Source organism: Perca flavescens, chromosome 11 (assembly GCF_004354835.1).
Source record: "Perca flavescens isolate YP-PL-M2 chromosome 11, PFLA_1.0, whole genome shotgun sequence".
NCBI classification, from domain to species: domain Eukaryota; kingdom Metazoa; phylum Chordata; class Actinopteri; order Perciformes; family Percidae; genus Perca; species Perca flavescens.
The window spans coordinates 30,616,303-30,640,440 of NC_041341.1; the positions used below are offsets into that span (position 1 = coordinate 30,616,303).

Sequence of the window (24,138 nt, forward strand, 5' to 3'; positions counted from 1 at the left end):
ATGCACCAGTCCATGAATATGACCCATTTAAAACAATGTGTAGCACATTTTCTTTGTAAACCAACTGACTAAAAAAGCAACAGCGAAGTAAAAAACAAACTACAGTAGGTATTATTTATCATGAATTTAAAGGCGCTTTCACACATCTAGCATTGAGATCATATATCGCAATCAACTCTCTCGCGCCACGCAGTTCATAGTACATATTACAGCTACGGTAGCCTTCATGCTTTTTTCTGATGACGCCGGTCTCTTGCTCTTTTCAGTCTCCTTTTTCTTTTTCTGGGCAAAGAAGAAGAAGACTCCTGTTCCTGAAATTTGGATTTTCAATGTGTGTGGTCCTCCATGTTTTCCTTCTTCAAACTTGCCGGGGCTGGGAAGCTACGATACCCATTAGCAGCATTAGCAGCACCTGTGAGTTTATCATGTGACAGCGAAAACGCGAAAGGCGGAGCAGTATGTCCTGTATGTCCCTTACCGGCTAACGTATTTTTAAAGATGGTGCATGAATATGGAGCTTCTACCCCAGTTCATGCAAACGCAAATGTAAAATTTCAAGCCAGTAGGAATACTTGGAATTGATGGTGGTGGTCAATTGTAATGAAAAAGGGCAAGTTTGTGAACGGGCAACACAGATTTGGATTTTGATTCACGGTGTGAAAGCAACCTAAAGCAAAAGCAACCTTAGACTCAAAAAGTCAGTTAATCTGGTTCATCATGTTTTGTGTGAGTGTGGTTTGAGCAGGATTGTCATTTGATTCAAATGTTGCTTAACTCTGATTGGTGCATGGAAATACATAGCATCCCCTTTTTTCCAAATGAGTCCACTTAAAACTAGTTCAAAACCCAAACTGTCCTAACTTTGGCAGACATTAGTGTGTTCATGTAGGATCACTCACAGTAAGAAGTTAATTGAGAGAACATATTTCCAGGGCCTTTAAAATTGGGATGTGATTGTGATGATATGTCAGTTCCATAATTGGATACAATGTCTGACAAGGCATGCGCTCAACTGTAGTTTATAACTGAAAGCAGATAGCCAGTGATAAACAAATGTACACCCTCAAATCTCCAAACTAACTTATAGATCTGTCAAACTGTGCTGTCTGTTTCAGTATGATGGAAGTATCATGTATCTGGTATTCTCTATTGTTGGTGAATGCGTATACAACAGCCATATTACAGTGACTCCTTGGGGATTGATAATTCATTTAGTTTGACCATGATTTATCATTATTATCTAGTCCTAATTCAACCAACTTGGTAAACTGGCCAAGTTAAATCAAAAACCTTTTGCGTCTGTTTCACCAAGGTGGGCCGAAAATATATACACAATACATTTCACACTGACAAAAAACAGCTTACATTATGCAAATACCGTACAGTGATAAGATCAGTCCTTCACTCACTTCACTTCCTTTTCTTCAGTACTCAAGTACTTACCTTGTCAAGACAATGGCGTCTATCCTGAAAATCTACATATTGAATGAAAATTCAGCCTTATTTTAGCAGACAACCTTTTTTTTTTTTAGATGACCCTAACATGATCATCTCAGCTTGTTATCCTCATCTTCTTAACCACCTCGTTTTCTCCTCTCCTCTCTGCAGTGCAACAATGACTATACGCCAGTGTGCGGCTCCAACAATCAGAACTACCAGAACGAGTGTTTCCTGCGCAGGGATGCCTGCAAGCAGCAGTCTGAAGTACTCATAATGTCAGAAGGTGCCTGCCCTGCTGGTATGTACAGTTACATTAAGGTGCCTACACAGATTTATAAACAAGCAAAAACACATCTCACAAACACACACCCACGTGACATTTACGCCAACAGAAAACACTCTAAACCTAAAACCTAATTTGAACATTGTATATACAGTCGTTCCATGTTGAGGCTTAAATAGTATAACAGTGTTAAAACAGGGGCGGCCCCCCATGGCAACATTTCTGCCCCCCACGGTATCAGAAATAGGGCTGGATTGTTAGAGTGCATGTCAGAGAACGTTTTATATTGTATTTTAGGTGCATTATTTACATGCTGAAGTGGTTACACTGCATTAAGATAATGTAATTAATAGTAGGTTTATTGTTATTTGCTACAGAATGCTTAGCCTATATGTCAAGATCAAAGTTAGCCTATATAGTAACTACAATACAGTTCAATCACAACTTAAAATATGCCTCATTGTGTGTGTGAATAGAGGTGAATAAATATATTTGTTTGTTTCATGGGGGCTGCTGTTCGGACCTGCCCCCGTTGCTAAAAAAATCCTAAAGGAAACACTGTTTAATCATCAATACATGCAAGTGCTTCCAGTGGATGGGGTTCAGTAATTACAAAGGTATTTGTATGATCACTTCAAACAAATGACAAAAACGCATGATGAAAAAATGACTAGAGGTGACAGACTGATGTAATGTTCCTGAGTTAAATGTAACAAGCACCACTACAATGACAGTGACAAGTGTTCTCATTGAACAGATGAAGATTTCACCAAAGCTACACAACGTTCTCTAAAGAAACTGAACACTGCATTGCTCAATAGGCCTCTTGGCCAAATGCTGGGTGTTAAAAAAAAAAGTTAATGAAACAGTTTATTTAAATCCGGTGTGTTAAACAGAAAGTACAAGAAAGCTTGACAGCTATGACCTTTCATTACATAGTGTTTTAAATAAATGTCAAAAGGCATAAAATTGAAATACTTGCCAAATTGTCATAGGTAGTTACTGTAACACAGTTGCCAAGAGGCATGCTCAACATAGCAGAAAATTGAATGGCTGAATCACGCATCATCTTGATAGCCACTTCATTCTTTTCTGGAATGTGTAGACGTTTATTTTTTCATTATCTTTTTCAAAGACTACTTGAATAATACTGTTAGGGACCCAGAGAAAGCTACTTGTATTTTTTTTTTGTCTGACTAATAGAGTACAATGAAGAATGTATACAGTATTTGTTGGAATAGGGCTGGGCAATATGACCAAAATCTTTTATCCCGATATAGATCATTTCATATTAGGTCTGACGTCTCCAGGTCGATTGATCAATCGGTTGAACGATACGCTCGTGTACGACGAAATTCTCATTGGTCGGACAATGGCTGCTGTTACTTTCATAAGGTCTAAAAAAGCATTTTTGGGAGAGCTAGAGAGCTAGCACGCTTTAGAGGCACAGCATTTGTTTTAGCTGAGATACCATTGTTGTCATCCGTGAGGAGCTCGGAGTAGAGATGCTGCTCCTTCGCGTCGAAAGGAGCCAGTTGAGGTGGTTCGGGCATCTGGTAAGGATGCACCCCTGGGTGCCTCCCAGGCCTCGGGGAAGACCCAGGACTAGGTGGAGGGATCATATCTCCAATCTGGCCTGGGTACGCCTCGGGATTCCCCAGTCAGGGCTGGTTAATGTGGCTCGGGACAGGGAAGTTTGGGGTCCCCTGCTGGAGCTGTTGCCCCCTGCAACCCGACCCCAGATAAGCGGACTAAGATGGATGGATGGATGGATGGGCCGTTGTTGAGTCTGGTTGCTATGATATGGAATATCCGCAGAAGTAAAGATGTCGACGGTCTGCACCATATGGGTCAGCACCGATCTTATTATACATCCAAGGTCGGGACAAGAGTAAGCCCTGGATGAAGGGAAGGCTGAAGCACGTGCAGCGGTATTCATTTCTCAGTGACCAGTGCAGCTTTTTACAAGTGACATTCTTCAACTCTCTGCGAACTCCAAACGTGCAGAGCTCAGCGCCTCGTCACACTGCCGGTGTTTGTAGGACCGTGTGAATATGCCCATTGCAAAGCATTAACAATGTAAAGTTTGATAGACACACAATGCTACCAGGTAGAGAGCACTGTGGACAATTTAGTTCATATAGAGATAACATGCAGATGTTTTTTCCCCAATGACCAATTGATTGGTTGAAGAGTAGGTAGTAGTATTTCAGTTGACCAAGATTTGTTTTGGTTGAATACAACTCTATTTCATATCTCCATAATGATATACAGGATATCACGATATAGCATACAGTTTTTTAATAATTCAAAAAATTAATAGTCTATATGAGATAACCACATGGCAAAGCCTATTTTTTTTAATTCTGTGTAAATAAAATGCTTGGCAAATGAAAAGTATTGTGTTCTCATTTTATTGGGAACTAAGTGCAAAATGAAAAGAACATGCAAAGATCAGAACGTAATGTGTCCTCCAAATGATGTAAATACTGCCGTAACACAGTTCGGCTGCTGGTTTTCCGACATTGCAATAGAAAAGATGAAGAAAGAAATATACAATTTTGATATTGTGTTCACTTTTCCCACAGAGACAAATCCCCACTGCTTCACATCAATGAGTGATTATGTTCTGTCTTGTTTTTATCTTTTTTTATATTCTTCAACAACTGCTTGGGTGTAGATTATCCCTAATATGTAGGGAATACCCATCCAATACCCATCCAATACCCATCCAACAACCTTTTTCTAAGACGATAGTTTCCCTTTCTATACCCTTTCCTGTGATGGAAATGCCTATTGTTTTCATCTTTTCATTTGGCTGGGAAGCACTGTGTTTGTTATTATCTAACATAATTGGGATTACTGTTTGCTGATATAGTTTGGTGTTTAAGCTGCTGAGTGGGCGTCTTCAGTCGGAAAAGGTCAACCACTTCATTAGCCGTGTTGCGGAGACCAGTAGTGCTGCTTGGAGTATGCAGTGCCATAAAGTTAAAGGTCCTTGGCCATAACGGGTTTTGGAGAGCGCTTATATGAATTCACTCTTTAGGTATGAGTAGAAATAAGATCCTCATAAAATCACTACATTTTACTTCCCAATGTCCCAAAAGGTGGGATTGTTTTAATTAAGACACCCAGTTCCTTGCGTATATTTGCTGCCATGAATTGTACCTGGGGCATTATTTTTGAAAATAACCACAGTGACTGAAACGACTTGTCTGATCTAGTAATGCATACATGAAGTTCCTATTAATTAGTGTAACTTTTCATTGTACTAACAGACCATGACATTTTCATACACAAAAGCAGGCAGTCATTTTTCCCCGTCTAGTTTTTATTTCATTAGAACATGTGTAATTAGGTTTGGCCTATGTAAAGTGTTTAATTCTGCGATGGCATATCCAAATGGATCAGCGTACACTTCAGAAAAAAGCATTCCCTCACGCCCGCAGAGGAATTCTTTCTGAATCTACCAATTAGTGAGTCATGTTCTGACTAATATGCTTAGTTGTGAATGAATGAATCCACTGGCACGGCGATGTCGGTTTCTGAGGCATATGTGAATCACTGCTTAGGGGAAAGATAGCATTTCTGGCTTGAGTTGAGCAGTCGCTGACTCAGTTACCCTGAGTTACAGGCGGCAGGCAGAAGTCCATTAAAAGGCCCTTGAATGGGCACAGCTCAGCAGAGGGAACATGTGGAGACATAGACAAGATATGAAGAGTTGGAAATGTGACTGCAGTGACAGTAGTGGTGTCTTTGTGCCAGGAGGCACATGAAATGTCCAGCCTTTCTCTAAATTGCTTGTTTGTGGTGTGTGTGTGTGTGTGTGTGTGTGTGTGTGTGTGTGTGTGTGTGTGTGTGTGTGTGTGTGTGTGTGTGTGTGTGTGTGTGAGGTCCTTTTCAAGACATGTGATAGTGTAAGCCAGTGTGTGTGTGACATGGATTTGTGTATCTTTTCAAAGAGAAAGGGATAGAGACCCCCTTTCTTTCATGCAACAAGCAGCGCTTTTGAGAAGTTAATGCAGGTTTGAAACAAGGATGTTTCTGTGTTGCAGTCTTCCGACAAACAGACCATGACAGTTGTTCAACAGTATATGCTCTATTCAGCATCACATTACCCTCAGATGTACACTTTATTCTGGCATTTATCCAGAACAAGGCCACAGTGAACAACTATACTTCCGTCTCTCGGGCCTATCAAAGTTCATTCCTGTGGAGGTCTCACTCTTTTTTTGTAAGTATAGTACAGTGGTTTAAATTGTGAACACCGCGTTGTTGGGTAATTTTGTGACAAGTAATGTTAGTGTGGTTGTGTTGTTACATGTGGATGAAGAACAGTAGGTGTGACACATGTGAAATAAGATGTAACCTTAAGACAAATACATGATAAGATTGAAAGAAGGAGCAAGGGAAAAGGAATTGTAAAATAAAAAAAAAAATACATTTAAAATGTCCTCATTAAAATACAGTTTTCATTGAGGTATTTTTCATACCGGCAAGCTATCATGACATACACAATTTTATTTATAGTATCATATCATAACAAGAGATATCTCAGGACACTTTACAGATAGAGTAGGTCTAGACCACACTCTATAATTTACAAAGACCGAACAATTTCAGTAATTCCCTTGACATAACAAAGATATGTTTTTGATTGAAATTCATTTTAAAATCCACTACAGCAAATCAATGTTATGGCAATCACTTCATTTTTGGTTAAATTATTAACAGTATCTTTTATATATTTTATATATATATATTGTATATAGAGCTGGGGAATACATCGATATTATATCGATATCATGATATGAGACTAGATATTGTCTTAGATTTTGGATATCGTGATATCATGATATGGTATAAGTTTTGTTTTTTCCTGGTTTTAAAGGCTACATTACAGTAAAGTGATGTCATTTTCTGAACTTACCAGACTGTTGTAACTGTTCTATTATTTGCCTTTACCCACTTAGTCATTATATCCACATTACTGATGATTATTTATCAAAAATCTCATTGTGTAAATATTTTGTGAAAGCACAAATAGTCAACACTACAATATCGTTGCGGTATCGATATTGAGGTATTTGGTCAAAAACATTGTGATATTTGATTTTCTCCATATCGCCCAGCCCTAATTGTATATCAAGAGAAAATTTGACACTTGGTAATTTAAAAAAAACATACCATTCTAAATACAGTCAATGTAAAGTAATGAAGTCTTAATAATAACATGGAGATTCCAAATGCTTGCTTTTCATTTGAAAGTAAAACACACAAGATTGCTGTGTGGGAGCTTTCTTACATAAGCAAGTGTTTCCACAAACCTTTCATGTGGAAAAGTAGGGCAGGCAGCTACTTGTGAAGTGTTTCCTCTCTGCTCCCTCCCCACTTAGCCATTTGGTTGATACTCTCCGCTAAGCTAACTCAAAATGAGTGCAGCAGGGGAAAACGTTCAGATATCACGAATACCAGCGATACGAGTATCTAATTGTAAGGATTGCAAGCGCCGAAACTACTTTACCCTAGCTGTACATGTACTGCCACAAAACCCTCTTTCTCTCCCTTGTTCCCCCTCTCTCCATGTCCTCCTTTCCATTTCCATCTTCCAGAATCCCATTAGCGCTGACACTACACAGTGTAATGGATACATGTCAGCTTGCCAGTGCCAATACTTGTTTTCCTTGTTGGGGTGAGAAACATAAGGAAACAGAAATCTCTGAAGTACACACTCGTCAAATTCGTGGATCACTGTAAAAAAACAACAACAATGGGGAGTCCTGCATTGTTAATGTTGAGAAAACAATCTTACCACATTTAGTAGTTTTTGATCATTTCACATGATCTTCATCAGCATATGGAGTTTACATCAGTGTCATGAAATTGGAGATGTTAAAATTTACATATTTCTTTTGTAGCACTAAAATTAATATTGTGTAAAGTGGACTTTTAAGACTTAAAGCATTACCTCATGATGTAGTTATCCTACATCATGTTCACAAACGTTACCTATTAGCACCTCCAGCAGACGCAGAGCAGCATTAGCATTAATTTGGCGATTTCTTGTTACCTGATGAATGTAGGGCTAATATTCACTCTCCTTTTTTGCTAAGGAAATATCTGACTCTTTAGTTGCTAAATGCTCCACTAAAAAAACTGTTTGGTTGCTAACTGCGTCTGTCTGCCGTTTGGTAGGGAGGGAAATTACACTTTTAGAGCTTTTTAGCTGAAAACAGCTAATTTATATACTTCATATTAAATCAGATGCTATATACAGTAGATAGAAGTATTGACCCCTTTCCCTGCTGTCTCCCGTGGTTTTAATTTTTTTTTTTTTTCTTTTTTTTTCAGTTGTGTCCACATTGTTAGCCATGTTACAGCCACTATTGTCAGCCACTGAGTACTGACCTGGAATCAAAATGGGTTTAACATAGGGCTGGGCAATATATCGATATTATATCGATATCAATATACGAGGCTACATATTGTCTTCAATTTTGGATACCGTACACAAGTGTAGTCTTTTCCTGGTTTTAAAGGCTGCATTACAGTAGAGTGATGTCACCAGACTGTTCTAGCTGTTCTATTATTAATAGAACAGCTTTATTTGCCTTTACCCACATAATTATTATATCAACATAATTGATGAATATTTATGAAAAATCTTATTGTCTATATATTTTGTGAAAGCACCAATTGTCAACCCTACAATGTCGCCACAATATCGATATCGAGGTATTTGGTAAAAAGAAACGGGATATTTGATTTTCTCCATATCGCCCAGCTCTAGTTCAATAGACTTCAATATATATTGCCTCAGCAGTAGATGATAAGGAAGAGTGCTAGTTATTCACATTCCCTATTTGAGTTGAAGTCTTTACATACTTGGGTCAGTATCTCAGTCCTTGGCTTGGGAACCAAAGGGTCACATGTTCAAGTACGGACCAAGTACAGTATGTGGACTGGCAGCTGAAAAGGCATTATATTATATTGCAGTGAACACTGTCCTCGTGGAGTTTTGAAAAGTGTAACCACACTTGCTACAGCTTTATCAGCAGTGCCCTGACTCACTGGTCTCGTTCCGTCTCCACCATGCCACGTGTGGTACGGGTGCTGGGTCCGGATTGACATGCCATTTGCTCTGGATGCAGACCTTGGTCTAGGCTTTTAGAAGTCCTGTCCTGTCCTGTTTGTGTGCTGTCCTGTCTGTGCAAGAGAGTGAAAAAAATGTAATTTGCCCTCTGGGATCAATAATGCAAGTATGCCATCTCCTTCTTCTTGTGACCCATCTTGCCACATTACCAGGTCTTTTCTTGTTTTTAATGTACATGACGGACCCGCAGGATCTTTCTCGCTGTTTACCAAACCAAACAGCCACCTGACAACACGATTTCATGTGTTCTCATTAACCCTCTTGGATGCTGCTGAGGCCAAGAGGCCAGACGTTAGATTCTGCTGTCTTTCCAAACAGTAAACAGGAGGCATGCTGAGGTGTGGGTTTCATGCTATGTGACGACACTGAGGCATAGACAAACATGACACCATATCTTTTTTTGTCCCCAAGGAAAAGTATCCTGTAATGGCTACTGTAGAAAAGTGTGCACATCATGCACAATATAATATCACATAGGTTTAGGTTTGTGCCATCTTACAAAGTGAGGTATTTTAGCCCATTATTGACTTTTTAAGTGTAACATCTGTCAGAGGAAGAAGCAAGTTTACACTTTTTTTATTCCAATTCATTCCAATCTTCATTACCTTCATGTTACCAACAGATAAGGAAGTTCTGATTTAAAAGACCGATAACAGGAAGAGCTCTCAGCAGTACAAAGCCAGTGAAAGAAAGCTGATTACCACAGGATGGGACCACTTTCCTATCACATCAAGTGCTAGCCCAGCACATTGAGGAGCATTAACTTAGCCAAGTGAAACAAACCAAGCAGTCTATTTTCCCCAAAGGAGAGAGTTTAGCTAAGGAAAGCGCTAACATCGCGAACCGTATAACTTCCAGGAAGTCATTAAATGGGGAGGTGGGAGAAGGTTTAATTGACACGTTGTTAAAATGTTCATGACATGGTTAATGACCCTTTTGTCGCTCTGCGATCCCCTAGCACCAGCAGATAACAGGAGCCATATGTTTATAATGATTTAAGAAGCGCATTCTGGGTTATCAGTAGACTCTGAGCTAAATGAGAATCAGTGTAATAGTGTCAGTGTAATCACACATACAGTACAGGGGAAGTAATCAATACACAATACTCTCTGTGCACAAAAAGCCCAGCTCTTTACCCTGCTAATTAGTTGCAAATTCTACCTGGATTCTAAGTAATGGTAATGTAATATGTTATTGATCTCTCAGGTGATTTAAATCCAAATGCCAAATCTGTTCTTTCTGCAATGTCTTTGAATGGCAACTATGGTAGTTGAGGTCAGGAATAGAAATAGTTAATTGCACCACCTCCACACTCATAAGTTCTGCCTCGCTACATAAATGGCATGTTGTCATTGGATGTAAACCTTGACATGCAGAATCCATCAAAAGCACATAAATCCTAAAGGGAGGAAATGTCAGCAATTCTGGCAAAATTATAGTGTGATATATTGATGGCTGGAGGGTCCACCACTATTGAGATTCTAATGTGGGATCTGTGTTCTATATAGGAAGCTGTTTAGTCAGTAAGATGATAAAGATTATTGTAAAATCAAAATTAACACCATTTACCAGCCAAATGCTGGTAAAATATGCAAGGGGCTGGTAGATTTGCTTCACTAACCAGCCGTGTGTGTGTGTGTGTGTGTGTGTGTGTGTGTGTGTGTAATGCTGTAAAGCCTCTTATGTAAGCAGCACAGTAAGGTTAACAACCTAGTAGGTTCCTCTCTCCTTCCATCTGCTTTCCTTTTCTTTTAATCAATCGCTCCCAAACTGAAGGAAAAAAAAAGAATCACTTCAATCACATATTGTCTACGGAGGTACCCATTTCTTTTCTCTTGGCACTCCTCCTCTGCTCTCTTACTCACTCTTCAGTGCCTCTCACAAAATAAAATTTTGTGGTATCTCCTCATTGTAACCCTTCATTTGGCAGACAAGCGGGCAGAGAAGTGCACTTGTGCCTATCTCCCTTGCTATTTTGTTCTATTTTCTAATGCCAGTCTTTCTCTTATGAAACCTCTGCCCTTGTACAGATACTAAACATTTGTATTGATCTCCCATGAACCCCTTCTGACTTCAGCCTGATCCTTCAAGCTAAACCTTTTCATGAAACACTGCACATTTAGTGTCCCACATGTACCAAGGTCACTGAAATTCTGCAGATTTAAAAGGAGATAAGACTTTTTTTGCCAAGACTTGTGCATGGAGATTTTTTCTGATTTTCTTTTTCCAACAATAAGGGTGCCCTGTGGCTTTTTTTCTTGTTCCAAAAATGTTTAAAGGTCTCTATTTACATTCAGCGTTACTCAACGAAACAGATTTTGTGTATCCTTGAGATCTAACACTTATCAAGCCAATTTTTAAATTGTGCGTTGTTTACATCCATATCTTCTGTAATATAGTTGTTGCTAGTATAACCTGCAATAGTCAACTCGGAGTAAAACATCCTTCCCATTTTGCAGCGTTATTATTTATGTGACTGTGCTGCATATCTGGCAGTGAGTGCAAAGGAATGGAATAGATGGTAATGACAGTACAAGTACTTGATACAAATAAGTGTATCATTTACAACTTGTGTGACCGTCAGCCTGCTCGTCATGCTAGCTCCAGCAGCTTATGCTTGCAACCCTTTTTCTTCACAGTGTACGTTTTCCCTATCAGTTCTGGTCTGACTATTCAACCGAACCCTCTTGTTTGAGTCAGTGTATCAGTTTGAAATCTTTATGGGCAACTCCCTCAGCATCCAATAAAGTAACCGCAAACTCGATGAGAAGGGCCTCTCATTTTTTTTTTTATTGAACCTTTATTTATTCAGGGGAGGTTCAGGGAGAGGCAGCCTCTCTTTTGCAGGAACGCTCTGATCACATTCACACAGTTACACATTCATACCTGGAAGCTGCCCGGTACAACCAGGTATGGTCTGCTGGCCACTGGAGCAGTTGGGGTTAAGGGCCTTGCTTAAGGGTACCTCAGTGGTGGTAATGAGGGAGGGACAAGCGCTGCTCTTTCACTTTCCCCACCCAGATTTTATCCTTTCAGTCTGGGGATTGAACCGACGGTCTCTCGTTCACAAGCTCGCTTCTCTAACCTTTAGGCCACCACTGCCCAACTATCCACCATCCATCCATCTGTCCACATAAGTGAGTCCCATAATCTAGCATAGACCTTTTAGAAATGTACAGTACTGTACATTTTGCTGATAAGTTTGAAATTATTGGATTTATTTTAAAGCCACTATGTGTGTAATATTTTTGTGGTATGCATAGTTCTGATTGTATTTTGATGGTGTTTATTTATTTTTTTTTGTAAAGAAAATTGACAATCCTGGTGAAAACTGGTGACGACGGTCTGTGTTGCTTTCAGTCCATGGATCAGTGTCCTTTCATGGGTTGAGGGGGAAAGTAGTGGCGACGTGCATTGCTGTCTGCCACAGTTTATTTTGTTATTCTAAAATGTAGGGCTGTCAGCATTAACGCGTTAATCGCGTTGCGATTAAGGGCCGAGCATAACGCGTTCATTTTTTTTAATCGCATACCGCCATTTATTAATTTATTTTTGCGTTGTGCCTAACAGGCTACTATTTTGACCCTTTGCCGCACCTTTACTTATCATCAAGCTATCATACGTCCTCCTAACACAGCCTCCTGCTGCAGGCATGATGGAGAAATGCAGCAGCAACACAATTCTGAATGGCGCTTTTTAGTCGAAAGCCATATGCACATTGTGTAAAGCCGAATTGAAATATCCCCAAAGCACGTAAAGCTTGAGCTACCACCTATGAGCTAAGCATAGTACAGTTAACGTGACTCAGGTTGATGCTAGTGGGCTCAGGCAAAGCACTATTTTGGAGAGGGCTACTCGCCGACCTGTTATTGAAACCAAAGTGCAAAGTGCAAACGCTTTTTCTTGTTCACAGCAATTTAGTGGTGAAATAAGTTATTGTTCTATTTATTACATTATTATTAAAACTTTAATAATAGGTACTGACTGTTGTTTAGTACCTTTTTTTTCTTTTTTCTTTCTTTGTTTACAGTAAATAAATAATAAACTAATACAAATCTTCAAGTTCATAAAGTCACTTTCTTTGCATTCATTTGATTCCCAATCAAGATACACTGGTAAGAATTGATTTCCATTGTTAATATGTACTTAAAAACAGTTCTGAAATGCAAAATAATAGAATTTTAATCATGTGATAAAATATGTGATTAATCGCGATGAACTATAGAAATTCAGCGATTAATCGCGATTACATTTTTTTTTACCGTTTGACAGCCCTACTAAAATGTCTACTCCCACAACTGCACTAATAAAGGGACTGAGAAAAAAGTATTTTTCCAAAACATTTGAATTTCAAAAAAACAAATCAAATTTGTTCATATCTACTTTCATTTCGGAGACTTTGACTGGTTGCTTTGAGAGTTACTTTCCCTTGGCACAACTGACCGTCTGCTGCACTGACCTCCAAAGAATCATCCCACTGGAGAAATGCATTTCATCGACCCAACGCTTATGTCATTAAAGTATCAGGACAGCTTGCTGGTCAGACTCCATACGTGTTTAGTGTGTGCACCTCTTCTAAACCCTTCTCACATGAGTATTCATATGGAGCAGAGCTATTATCCCCCCTACAGTCCTCTGAGGCCCTGCGTCTGGTCTCTGGCCCTGGGCATTTTAGCAGATCGCTTTATGCTGGGCTCAAATTACACGCTGCCTCTTCTCCGAAGTGCTCATCAGTATCCCTTTCACAGCCGTATTGTTAAACAGTTGAGTTAGCTCGGTGTGTTTGAGGGAGCTTTACTCAGATTCAGTGTGAGAGCCATGGAGGACACGTTGACAACTGGAAACAGAGTGTCTTCTGTCAGTCCTACCACGGAAAAGTCCACATTTGGAGGTGTTATCATTAGGAGTGGGAAAAAAAAAAAAATCGAAAATCGTATGTGTCATGATGTCATGAGATGATTTTTTACATTGATTTTTTTTCCCTAGAATCAATATTTTTTATTTATTATTTGTACCAATGATTCACCTCAATATTTAATGTTTATATGGTACCGCCGACGATGACTACATTATATCTGTTTTCTAACCAAAAGCAGAAAATGCAGAAAATCCATGTTATGTACTTCTTCATAAATGAAATACATATCAGACTGACATCTTTTTTTTTTTTTTTACAATTAGTTTTTAGAAATGTCTCATGATATATTGTCTCTAGAAGTGTATTATTCAACTTTTGTTTTTGTTAAAGAAGGAAAAGAAACTCTCAATACTATCGAATCGCAATACTTATCGTGTCGGCAACAATGTATCGTGAAAGAATCGAATCGGGACCAAGGCATTTCGTCCCAGCCCTAGTTATCATCAATGCACTGCTGCAGAATGGAGAAGATGCATGATGCTCAAAGCCCCAGGGCACCCTGCACTTTCAAAACTTCGTTTTGAAAATCGGACTCTCAGGATCACTTTCTGCTCCATCTTTAGAGAAATCTCCTATCACTCAAATGCACCCACAAGCACACAAAGTGTCTCACTCGTCACTCATTCACTCACAAGCAGATATTCACATTGGCCTAGACACACTCTTACATATGCAGACACACACGCTTATTCAGCTAATGTCTTTGGCTGTGTGAGTTTCTGGTTAATAACTGTTTATTCTCCTCCGCAGATGCAGGCTCAGGATCAGGAGACGACGGTAAGATTACTCCCCTCCTCCTCTGCTCTAGCTCCACATGCGCTGCTTTTTAATGTATTTCTCTGGGCTTATGGTCTTCCGCCACTGACAGCAGCATAATATGCTGATTATGGAGAGACATGTGAACTGTAAGCCCAGACAAGTTCAGTTTATTTCAAGGAAATTCATGGCCTTAAACAATATGTTATGCATTCTTAAACAAACAAACAGGTTTGACTTGAATGTACTTAAAAGGTCCCATGACATGCTGCTTTTTGGATGACCTTAGTGGTCCCCTAATACTGTATCTGAAGTCTCTTTCCCGAAATTCAGCCTTGGTGCAGAATTACAGCCACTAGAGCCAGTCCCACAATGAGCTTTCCTTAGGACGTGCCATATCTGTGTCTGTAGCTTTAAATGCTATTGAGGAGGAGAGAGGGGGGGCAAGGTGGAGGGTGGGGGTGTGGCCTTGACCAGCTTGCGGCCACGGTTGAAGCTCTATTTCCTCATGGGCGGGCCAAATTCTCTGGGCAGCTGTGGGCAGCGGGCAAAGCAGAGAAAGGGGAGGTAACCTTTCCCCTTATGACGTCATAAAGGGAATATTCCAGATCGGCCCATCTGAGCTTTCATTTTCTCAAAGGCAGAGCAGGATACCCAGGGCACGGTTTACACCTATCGCCATTTCTAGCCACTGGGGGACCATAGGCAGGCTGGGGGAACGCGTATTAATGTTAAAAAAACTGAAAAAAGTGAAATTTTCATGTCATGGGATCTTTAAGCATACAAAACGTAATTTTCTGCCACTAGGAGTCTCTCATTTAAAACAATAACAAAAGACTTAGTTTGATGACGTCGTGAAGTGGCGTGGGATGACTGCTGTCATTGCGGGCAACTTCTCCCGGTTTGGATTCCTTCAGTGTTCATCGTTCAGGAGGTTTTTACCGGGAGCCGAATTATCCGCAGAAGTCTCCTCCTCTCCAAAACAAACGGAAGGAGATTGAAACTGATAAAAAGCAGTTTTACCTTTAAAATAAGTGTTTCTGCAGAGGGAATGCGAGCCGAGCTGCCACTAACGTTTGCCCGGCTTGTTTCCCTGATAACTTAAGATCCAGACATCTTTCATACGGTTAAAATATAGAGTAAAAAAACGACTAAAGAAGATCTAAAAAGTGTATCGTAAAAATTTGGCTTAAAACTGGTTAAAGTAAATTTACGACAGCTTCTGGCTGACGCACGCACAAAGGGCATATGCAGCCATTGACAGGCGACCAAATGTAACGGTAATAGACCGTTACCTTGAAGAAAATTACAGCTTTCTCTGAGTTTGAACATTGTTGGAAACATTTTGGTTAATGTAAGTACAAAACATAACAAAATATATAAAATAGGTGGTCTAATCATTTTAAGTTGTAAATATTTGATCATGTATAATGTAAGTATAATGAACAATACAATATATTTGAATAATTTAAACATTAGTTTTCGTAACTTATAATGTTTGGTTTTTACTGTTTAATTTAATTGCATTTATACACCTTATTGTTTTATTTAAAGCTGCTATAATAATAATGATAATTAAACCTGCAAGCAACGATGAACAGGGCTTTGCATTTCTATGACCGTCGTTCACTGCACGCAAGATTTAGACTTCCCTCTATATAGTGCATAGCATTGGAAATTACATATTTAAAATCAACATCAAGCTTCGTCAAGGTCTTTTACATTATGATCACCAATTTTTAAGTCAATCAGGTAAATCTGTGGGAGGAGTTCGTTAAAGTACAACCCTTGAAAATAGTCAAAATCCTCCATAATTTGAAAATTAATTTCAATATAGCGGACCTGCTGTTGGGTTAAGGGGGTGGCTACACAAGGCTTTTTTGTAAGTCTGGATATGATACATATGCCTACCAAATTCCATACCTCCAAGTGAAAGTTAGAGGAGGGGGCTTTAACTTTAAAAACTGATAGGGGGTGCTATCGAGCCAAATTGCCATGCCCAAGCCCGATCATAATTTTCACCAAGTCTGATATGCGTACAAATCTTTTTGCGTTTTTGAGTAGCCAAAGCACCTCATTTCTTTGCTCAAACGCATAGATTAAAAATAATAATAAAAAAAACACTTGAATTTCAATAGGTCCCTCGCCCCCGACGATGTCGGTGCTCGGGCCCTAATAATATTATCTTTTTCAATGGATCACATGACTACTTCCATGTGAAAGGGGAAACTTACAGACCCTACCTGCCCAGCATTAAACACATGTTCTCCATAGCACATAACTATGGAGAATACAGAAACAGTAATTGCAAGGTAAGGTAAAGTGTGTGGCCTTGGTTGCATCACATAGGAGAGTTGTTGTTTTTTTTTAAACGGTCTTTACTCACAACTGCTGCAGTAAATGATAATGAAACTGTGACAGAAAAATTATAAAAATAAAAAAAATGGCTTGTGATGGATTTTCTGTGTCAAGCTATTTGCAAGTCTCAGCAAGATACTTCTCAGATCATCCGGAGATTTATGGCCTGAAAGAGAGGAAAAAATTTGAAACACTGAAAGTATGCTTTGGAAAATGTTCAGCAATTACACAACGCTTCTTTACACGCTTCACACAAAAAAAAATTGTATTGGCACAGTCCTTTGGGAATCATAATCTCAAACAGATTTATTTGACTAAGGTCGTTTTATTTTTGTACAGCTGGGAGGCCCAAAATACAAATCCACTTATACACACACAACAATTCAGGGCTAGTTTCAAAAGGACTTGCAAAGACAGTGCACGCTATGTGTGGTACGGGAACCTTGTTCTCTTCAAATTGCATATTTATGGTTGTGTTATTAAGGGAGTGTTAGATTTTCTCCTCACACTGCCTAATGAAAGGAAGTACCATGGCTGTTTTCTCAGAATAGCGTGTGACCAACACTGCAATTAATAAACGCCGGAGCTGAACGAGGATGCGCGTTGGAAAGGGCTTGATAAGTGTGTGAGAGTTTATTGTAATAAGATGGAGAAGAGCTTGAGGCTGTGAGTGACGTTTTCTGAATAACTTTTGTCTGAGTATCTAATCATATAAAACCTCCATCTGATTAATAATCTGTCTTTCAAGTAAGACTCCAATTTGTTGCCTGACTGACTAACAAGACTCGGCTCTAACGTCACTACCCGTTCGGTAGTCGAGTTCATCTGTCAGCGCATGTTTTTAGACGTGTGCATATATTTGCTCCTGTCCGTTTCTCTCTGTCGTCCTGTGTGTTTACCCATGCAGTTCCTTCATTAACTCTCACGCATGGAGCCTCACCAAGCATATATGAGGGAAAGATTGGAAAAGAGATTAGTCCGCCAAAAAAAAAGGCGGCAGACAGACGGATGAACGAGCGGAAATGAAACTGGTGCTAGGTCAACCAGAGAGAGAGAGAGAGAGAGGGGGGGGGGATGGACAAAGAAATGGCCTGAGGAAAGTCGCAAAATAGATAACAGAACTGAGGAAACAGAAGGCGAGTGATGCAGAGGTGGAGGGAGAGAAGGAGGGCAGACAGCGATAGGAAACATGAGGAGAAAAGACATTTTCATACGTCTTCTTAACACAATATTCAGAACATTTGCATCTGACGCAGCAGCGTAAAAAGCATCACCTAAACCTGCATTGTGTATTCACATGTGGGCTGTAAAAGCTGACATGAGCATTTGTCTCTTTTCCTTTTATTCCATCTACCAATGCCATTTAAGTCTAACTCTGTGCTGTGTTGTAGATTGTGACAAGGATCACACTTCCCGGGAGAGTTTTTTTTAAAGCATTTTATTGCGAGGCGCCATCATAACTTCCTGCAATTGGAGAGAAATAAAGCATTCACAGGGTCTCACTTGCAACAAAATGCCGGGCCTCCCAGGGAAACGTCTACAATAAAAAGAGTAGGAAAGAGAGCATGATATATTCTAAAAAAATAAATAATTAAAAAGATAAAATAATTACCAAATTATTACAACCTTAAGAAAAGTATCACAACAAAAAATAGCCATGCGAATAATATAGCGTTTGCAAAAGTGTAACAAGTTGATTTAACAGTGTGTTTGTCTGCTCTAACATATGCTGCAAATGTTAGCATGCCCAGCTAAATAGCTTACTACCTACAGTAGAGACTGAATGTTATTGCAATAGAGCCATGTGGGCTTACATTACAAAGGCCCTGTTCACAATAGCACGTCCCGGTGTAGGATTTGCCCACTGTGTGGGAGCCAGTCCTTGATGCTTTCTGTCCTGCTCTTTATTCCATTTGGGTGGTTCACACTCCAGCAGCCCCAGCAATGTTACCGGAGATAGTGTATAAGTTCGTCCTCATCCTGAAAGCCTTTCTTGTCTGCTTTTCACGTTGTTGTTTTGTTGGGAATGGTGAGCCAAAGACACATTTACACCCTGGTGGACAATAAAGATATATTCTATTCCATTCTATTCCTTTGTAAAACTAAATGTGAAACATACCATTTGAAAATACAATCAATAATCCAACCTCTGTTTAAGAGAGGTGTTGATTCAGCTTTATGGTCATTTTGGAGGCTGCAGAGTTGGGTCTCTCTTGCATGAATGCTGTCTGTGTAACAGATTCACAAAATGCTCAATACTAGCCAACTAGGTCATTAAACTAATAGCTGTTTTCTGAACGAGTGCGCTTCATCAGTGGTTTTGTTTTGAAGGAGGAAGTTTCTTTAGTACAAAAGTATAGTGTACTCGACTCGGTCGAGACCAACTTGAATATGTTGCGAGTCCAATGGCATAGTCAGTCCGAGTCCAAATACCAACGAGGCCAAGACGAGTCCGAGACAAGAGAAAAGCGCCTTGAGTCCGGACTCAAGTGTAAACAGAGTGCATGGGAGTGTAAAGAAAGTGCTGAATATGCATAGCTTCCCAGTGAAAAGTCCAGAACAAAAGTAGGACGTAAAGCTAACAGAAGTGCAACGCATACAGTTTGTAGAGTAGAACGATTGCCCTAAACATTTCCTTATGTAGTCAAGTGTTCAAATTCTACATTACAACATATTTGCTCCCATAGAAATATCCAATGCATTATCACGAATGGGTGCGTATGATATCCCACGAAAACTAATGCACAACTATTCGTATGATATCCTACGAAATTACGGCGACCGCCTGCCGGTCCCGTGACAGCAGGTCACGTGACAAGTTTAGTTTAGCGCTCTATACAGTTAAATTTGGCCGACAAATGGTTACTGTGAGCCGGGTACAGAGCATCGTGAGGTAAAGGTTGTTTCAGAGGCCGTGGCAGTGGGGTTTAGCCAACAAACATCACCGCTATGCGGCAACGACAGTTGAGTTTAAAACCAAAAGGAATGGTTAACATTAGAAGAAAGATGGTGGTTTGGGTTAAAACACTTTCGGGATACAAACACCTGTTTCCCGGGCGAAAGTCTTGTGTTATCCCCTTAACTTGTTCCGGGACACGAACTCCATCCCCCCTGCTTGTAAGCCCTGTGTTTTATGATCTGCCAATCAACCCGACCGCCTCCCAACACGGAACAGAGTGGTCTTATACAGCAGCGATAAATACGTAGAGTACATACCAATGTGTATTACCTTTCTATAGCTATTTGTACGAATGGTTCATGAGAACAGCCTGAATTGTATCACAGCACTTGACTGTGCCGTCATAACAAAAAAAACAGCAGAGATGAACAGTAAAGCATCAGGCCGGGAAAGGGTGAAGAGTTTAGTGTCTTTTTTTACATTAAAATAAGCCGTCATCCTCTAAAATCAAGTGATAGATTGTTTTGTTTTTTCCTGAATCTCCCAACAGAAGCTCATCATCAACGCTCACCTTTTTGAGACCTCTGGGTGGTTTAAAGTAGAACCTGGAGGACTGTCCTTATTCTCCAACTGTCCGATAAATGTGACAAATCGATCATGCAGGAAGAAAAGAGACAATTAAGACAAAATAGCTCAGGGACAGAGAGGGTAGTCGTGCACTAGGGGAGCGAGAGGCTAAAGAAGAGGGCAAGGACAGGAGGAGGAGAAACACAAACACACCCTATAAAGATAGAATCATAGCGGAGGTCAGAATAGATGGAGAGATACAGTAGAAGAGACGAAAGGGAAGGAAACGGGAAGGAGGAGTGGAGCCAGCAGGGGTGGAGGAAGAGGAGAGCTGCTGGTTTTTTTATGAGCAGGGGAGAAGGTTAAAGAAAGTGGTTGTAAAAGGTGGGTTGGACTCCTGTAGAGGAAACCAGCAGTGGAGAGCCATCCCGGTAAAAAAAATCCAATGTATTTTAATGGCCAATGATAAATCTACACACATAAAGCGCCGCTCAGCTGGGTAGTTGCCAGTTTCATTGGCTTTATATGTGTGATTGTGTGTGTGCAGGCTAGCTGCGATGCAAGTGTGCATTTACCCCTGTTAAGAGTGTCTTCTCTTGTTTATTTGATCTAATAAGTGAGTCAACTAATAAGTCAACTGTGCAGGGAGATGCCCTAAGGACGTAAGTCTGGTCACATGAAATCAGACATTTGTCCAAATCAGTGGGGAAATTGAGTTGCTACTCACATGATCATGGAGGAACAAAGGACAACCAAAGCCTTAAACCTAAAAGATGTCTGTGGGTCTCAACAAAGTCCTGTACAGTGTGTTTTTGTTGTTGAGCAAGGCTACAGACACGTGGCAGCTCTGTGAAGCTGTTATGCCCCCCTGTGAAGAAAACCAAACTGTAAGAGAGATTCATATTTGCCATGAAATTTTATTCAGGTGGGAGCAGTCGTAAAATGTGTAGGAACCACAGTCAGCTTCAGGAGGGGAGGAAGAGAATGGCTGTTGCTGCCCTATACCAAATGTAAAGAATATAAATCACCATTTACTGAGAATTCTCCGTGGTATAATTGTTAGCGGAGGGTGTCTCTTCTGAAATAGTTTTCTGTGGCTGCCCAGAGGTGTGTGGTTGGGAAGACATGTAAGGTTTTCATTGGAAGGAGTTGAGATGGGGTAGGAGATGCATGTTCTTGTCTGGTAAATTAACACACAGCGACAGATTATCAGTGATAACGTTATACAAATGTCAACCACATGGTGGTGCAAGAGAACAAGTCAGGGGACTCCTCAAAGTGATTAGGAGTCATCCTCTGGGAACTAAGAATGTCTTAAAAATGGCACGTTATTTATTGAGATATTTCAGTCTGGGCGGATATACATTGCTGGGATATCTCTATCTTTTTTCCCATCATCGTTGCATCCATGGCTTAGCGCCGCCCAGGACGGTTATGATTGGTATGAAGAAATGCAAATAAGCCAGAGCGGGTTTTCTGTTATCGCAGAATAGATTAACGGTGTAGCCAGACCATACTCCAGCGCTGACACAGTGCTGTGGAGATAGATCTGGCAATCCGAGATTAAGTCTAAAAGTTGTGGACTGACTTCCTGACCGACCAACATTGCCGTCCCTAAAGGCATGCAGCTAGCATGGCCAACAAACATTTACATGAAGTTAACCACTGAACCTCTAAATACATCTTTCTATAGAGAATCCAGCCTGTTAAAATGCTTTTCAACCAGTAACTTGAATTATTCACTATATTTTTAAAAGCCCTAAATGTACTTTTAGGTTTGTGGCTTTTTCAATTCAATATTAAATATGTACTTTTGGAAAAATCCTCCAGTAAACCTAAATTAATCCCAAATAAAACCAACAAGAACACTGGTTAGGAGCTGCAGGACAATCTCACCTCAAACCCCAAAGTCAAAGATTTAAACTCTGTCACCATCTGCTTCGGGCATTAAAGTGACCTAATTTCGCTGGGGTTTCAAAGGGTAACTCTTATCTAAATGAAGTGCTTTGTCAAGGTCAGAAAAGCGTCCCGTGACTTATCAGAGCCATTTTTCTGTTTAAATGGTAAAAAATATGACTTCATTACGAGTCCGTAGCGGCAGCGCCAGATAATCAGTCTGTCTGTGATCTTAATACTAGTATTTACGAGGCATTCTTGGAGGAGTCTCTCTCAGTCTTTTCAGCTACCTGATTTCCTTTGTGTGTCTCTCTAATTAATTGCTGAGCTTTTTTCAGGCTGAGACTTTTTAAGCACAAGTCCTTCAGTACTCTCAAGACTATTAAAATCACTGTTCTGTCATTCCATCATTGTCGACGACTACAGCTGCAAACGTGAATCGATTTATCGATTAGTCGTTAACTGTCAAATGAATCGCCAACTATTTTGATAATCCATTAATCGGTTATTTTTATTGTAAGAATTCTCTGATTCCAGTTTCTTAAACGGGATTCATTTGTAGGTTCTTCACTCCTCCATGACAGTAAACCAAATAGGTTGTGGACAAAAACAAGACATATTCTGACATTTGATAGACCCAACATCTAATCGATTAATCGAGAAAATAACTGACAAAGAAAGTAATCGTTACTTGCAGCCCTATTTATGACAATGAACAGTGTCTCTAGCTAGATAATGATATTAGATTTGGGGTTTGTACAGTATATTCCCATGCACATTGCACATTGCAGTACACCCTGATGTTTTACATCTACTTTCCTGAGTGTTGACTAATGAAAGAATAAACACAGTACTTGGCTTAAATGAAATACAATGGCCTGATTGGGGTAATTAATCTAATGATCAAACCCACAACACTATGGATTTGCAAGCACTTCATTAATTTGAATTAAGGGCGAGGCTCCACCCTGGTGCAATTATGAATTCAATTTCAATTGATCTCCCTTGGTCGATATGCAGCAATGCACAAGAAATGATTAGATGAGGTAGCACTCCACACCATTATGTTATGGACTTTCCAAATATTGTGAAGGAACTCCAGTATTAGGCCTAATATTAGCTGACATTCAGAATAATCAAGAGTAATCCCTGCTCTGCTGACACAGTCTCAGTGTTGGGTGTCGTGGTGCCCGTTTGCCTGCTCTGACTTTGGAAACAATTGGAAGTTAGACTAGAATAGAACAGGATGGTGAGTTACTGAGGTAAAATAGCTGGCTGACCTGCACTTCCCCTGGTGATTGTTCCACCATCCATTCTGGCTCCAGCAGCCTCCACAATGACCAGCTGCTGCCCCAGTCACATTGCTATTTCTATGGTAACCAAGTTAGAGGTTTAGGGAAGTGAGTAATCTAATCTTCCCACTTTGTGGCATAGCGATAAGGCTCACCACAGCCAGCCTACCGGCGTGTGTGTGTGTGCGTGTGTGTGTGTGTGTGTGTGTGTGTGTGTGTGTGTGTCCTATTTGGTCATTCTATAATGCATGTCTTACTCATACACACACACACACACACACACACACACACAGAGCCTATCTAGCCAATATGTTCCACCCTAATAGGCAGGTGAAAGCCGAAGGGCAGATAGGCTTCTAGCCCGGTTGAAAAGTCGGAACCTTACTGATGTTGACATTCTGCACCAATAGTCTCTGCATTAAAGGACAGTTCCACTGATTTCATTGCACAGGTTAATGTAGGAGAAGTTTGACTTGTTTCAACAATTTCTGCAATATCAGAAGTGTTCAGGGCCACATTTTAGATCTTATCGTAAACACTATGAATCTGCCCAGCTACGTGCACACAGCAAGCAGA

General features: G+C 40.1%; 1 protein-coding gene across 2 annotated transcripts in view; it reads left to right on the top strand.

Annotated features, from left to right (window-relative positions):
• Positions 1 to 24,138, top strand: part of tmeff2a (transmembrane protein with EGF-like and two follistatin-like domains 2a) — a 126,334-nt gene that overhangs the window by 49,411 nt on the left and 52,785 nt on the right. For both annotated transcript variants that reach the window (XM_028591642.1, XM_028591643.1), the window contains exons 3-4: positions 1,609 to 1,738; positions 14,545 to 14,571. In XM_028591642.1, the coding sequence (XP_028447443.1) occupies positions 1,609 to 1,738; positions 14,545 to 14,571 (157 nt within the window). The remainder of the gene's footprint in view (positions 1 to 1,608; positions 1,739 to 14,544; positions 14,572 to 24,138) is intronic.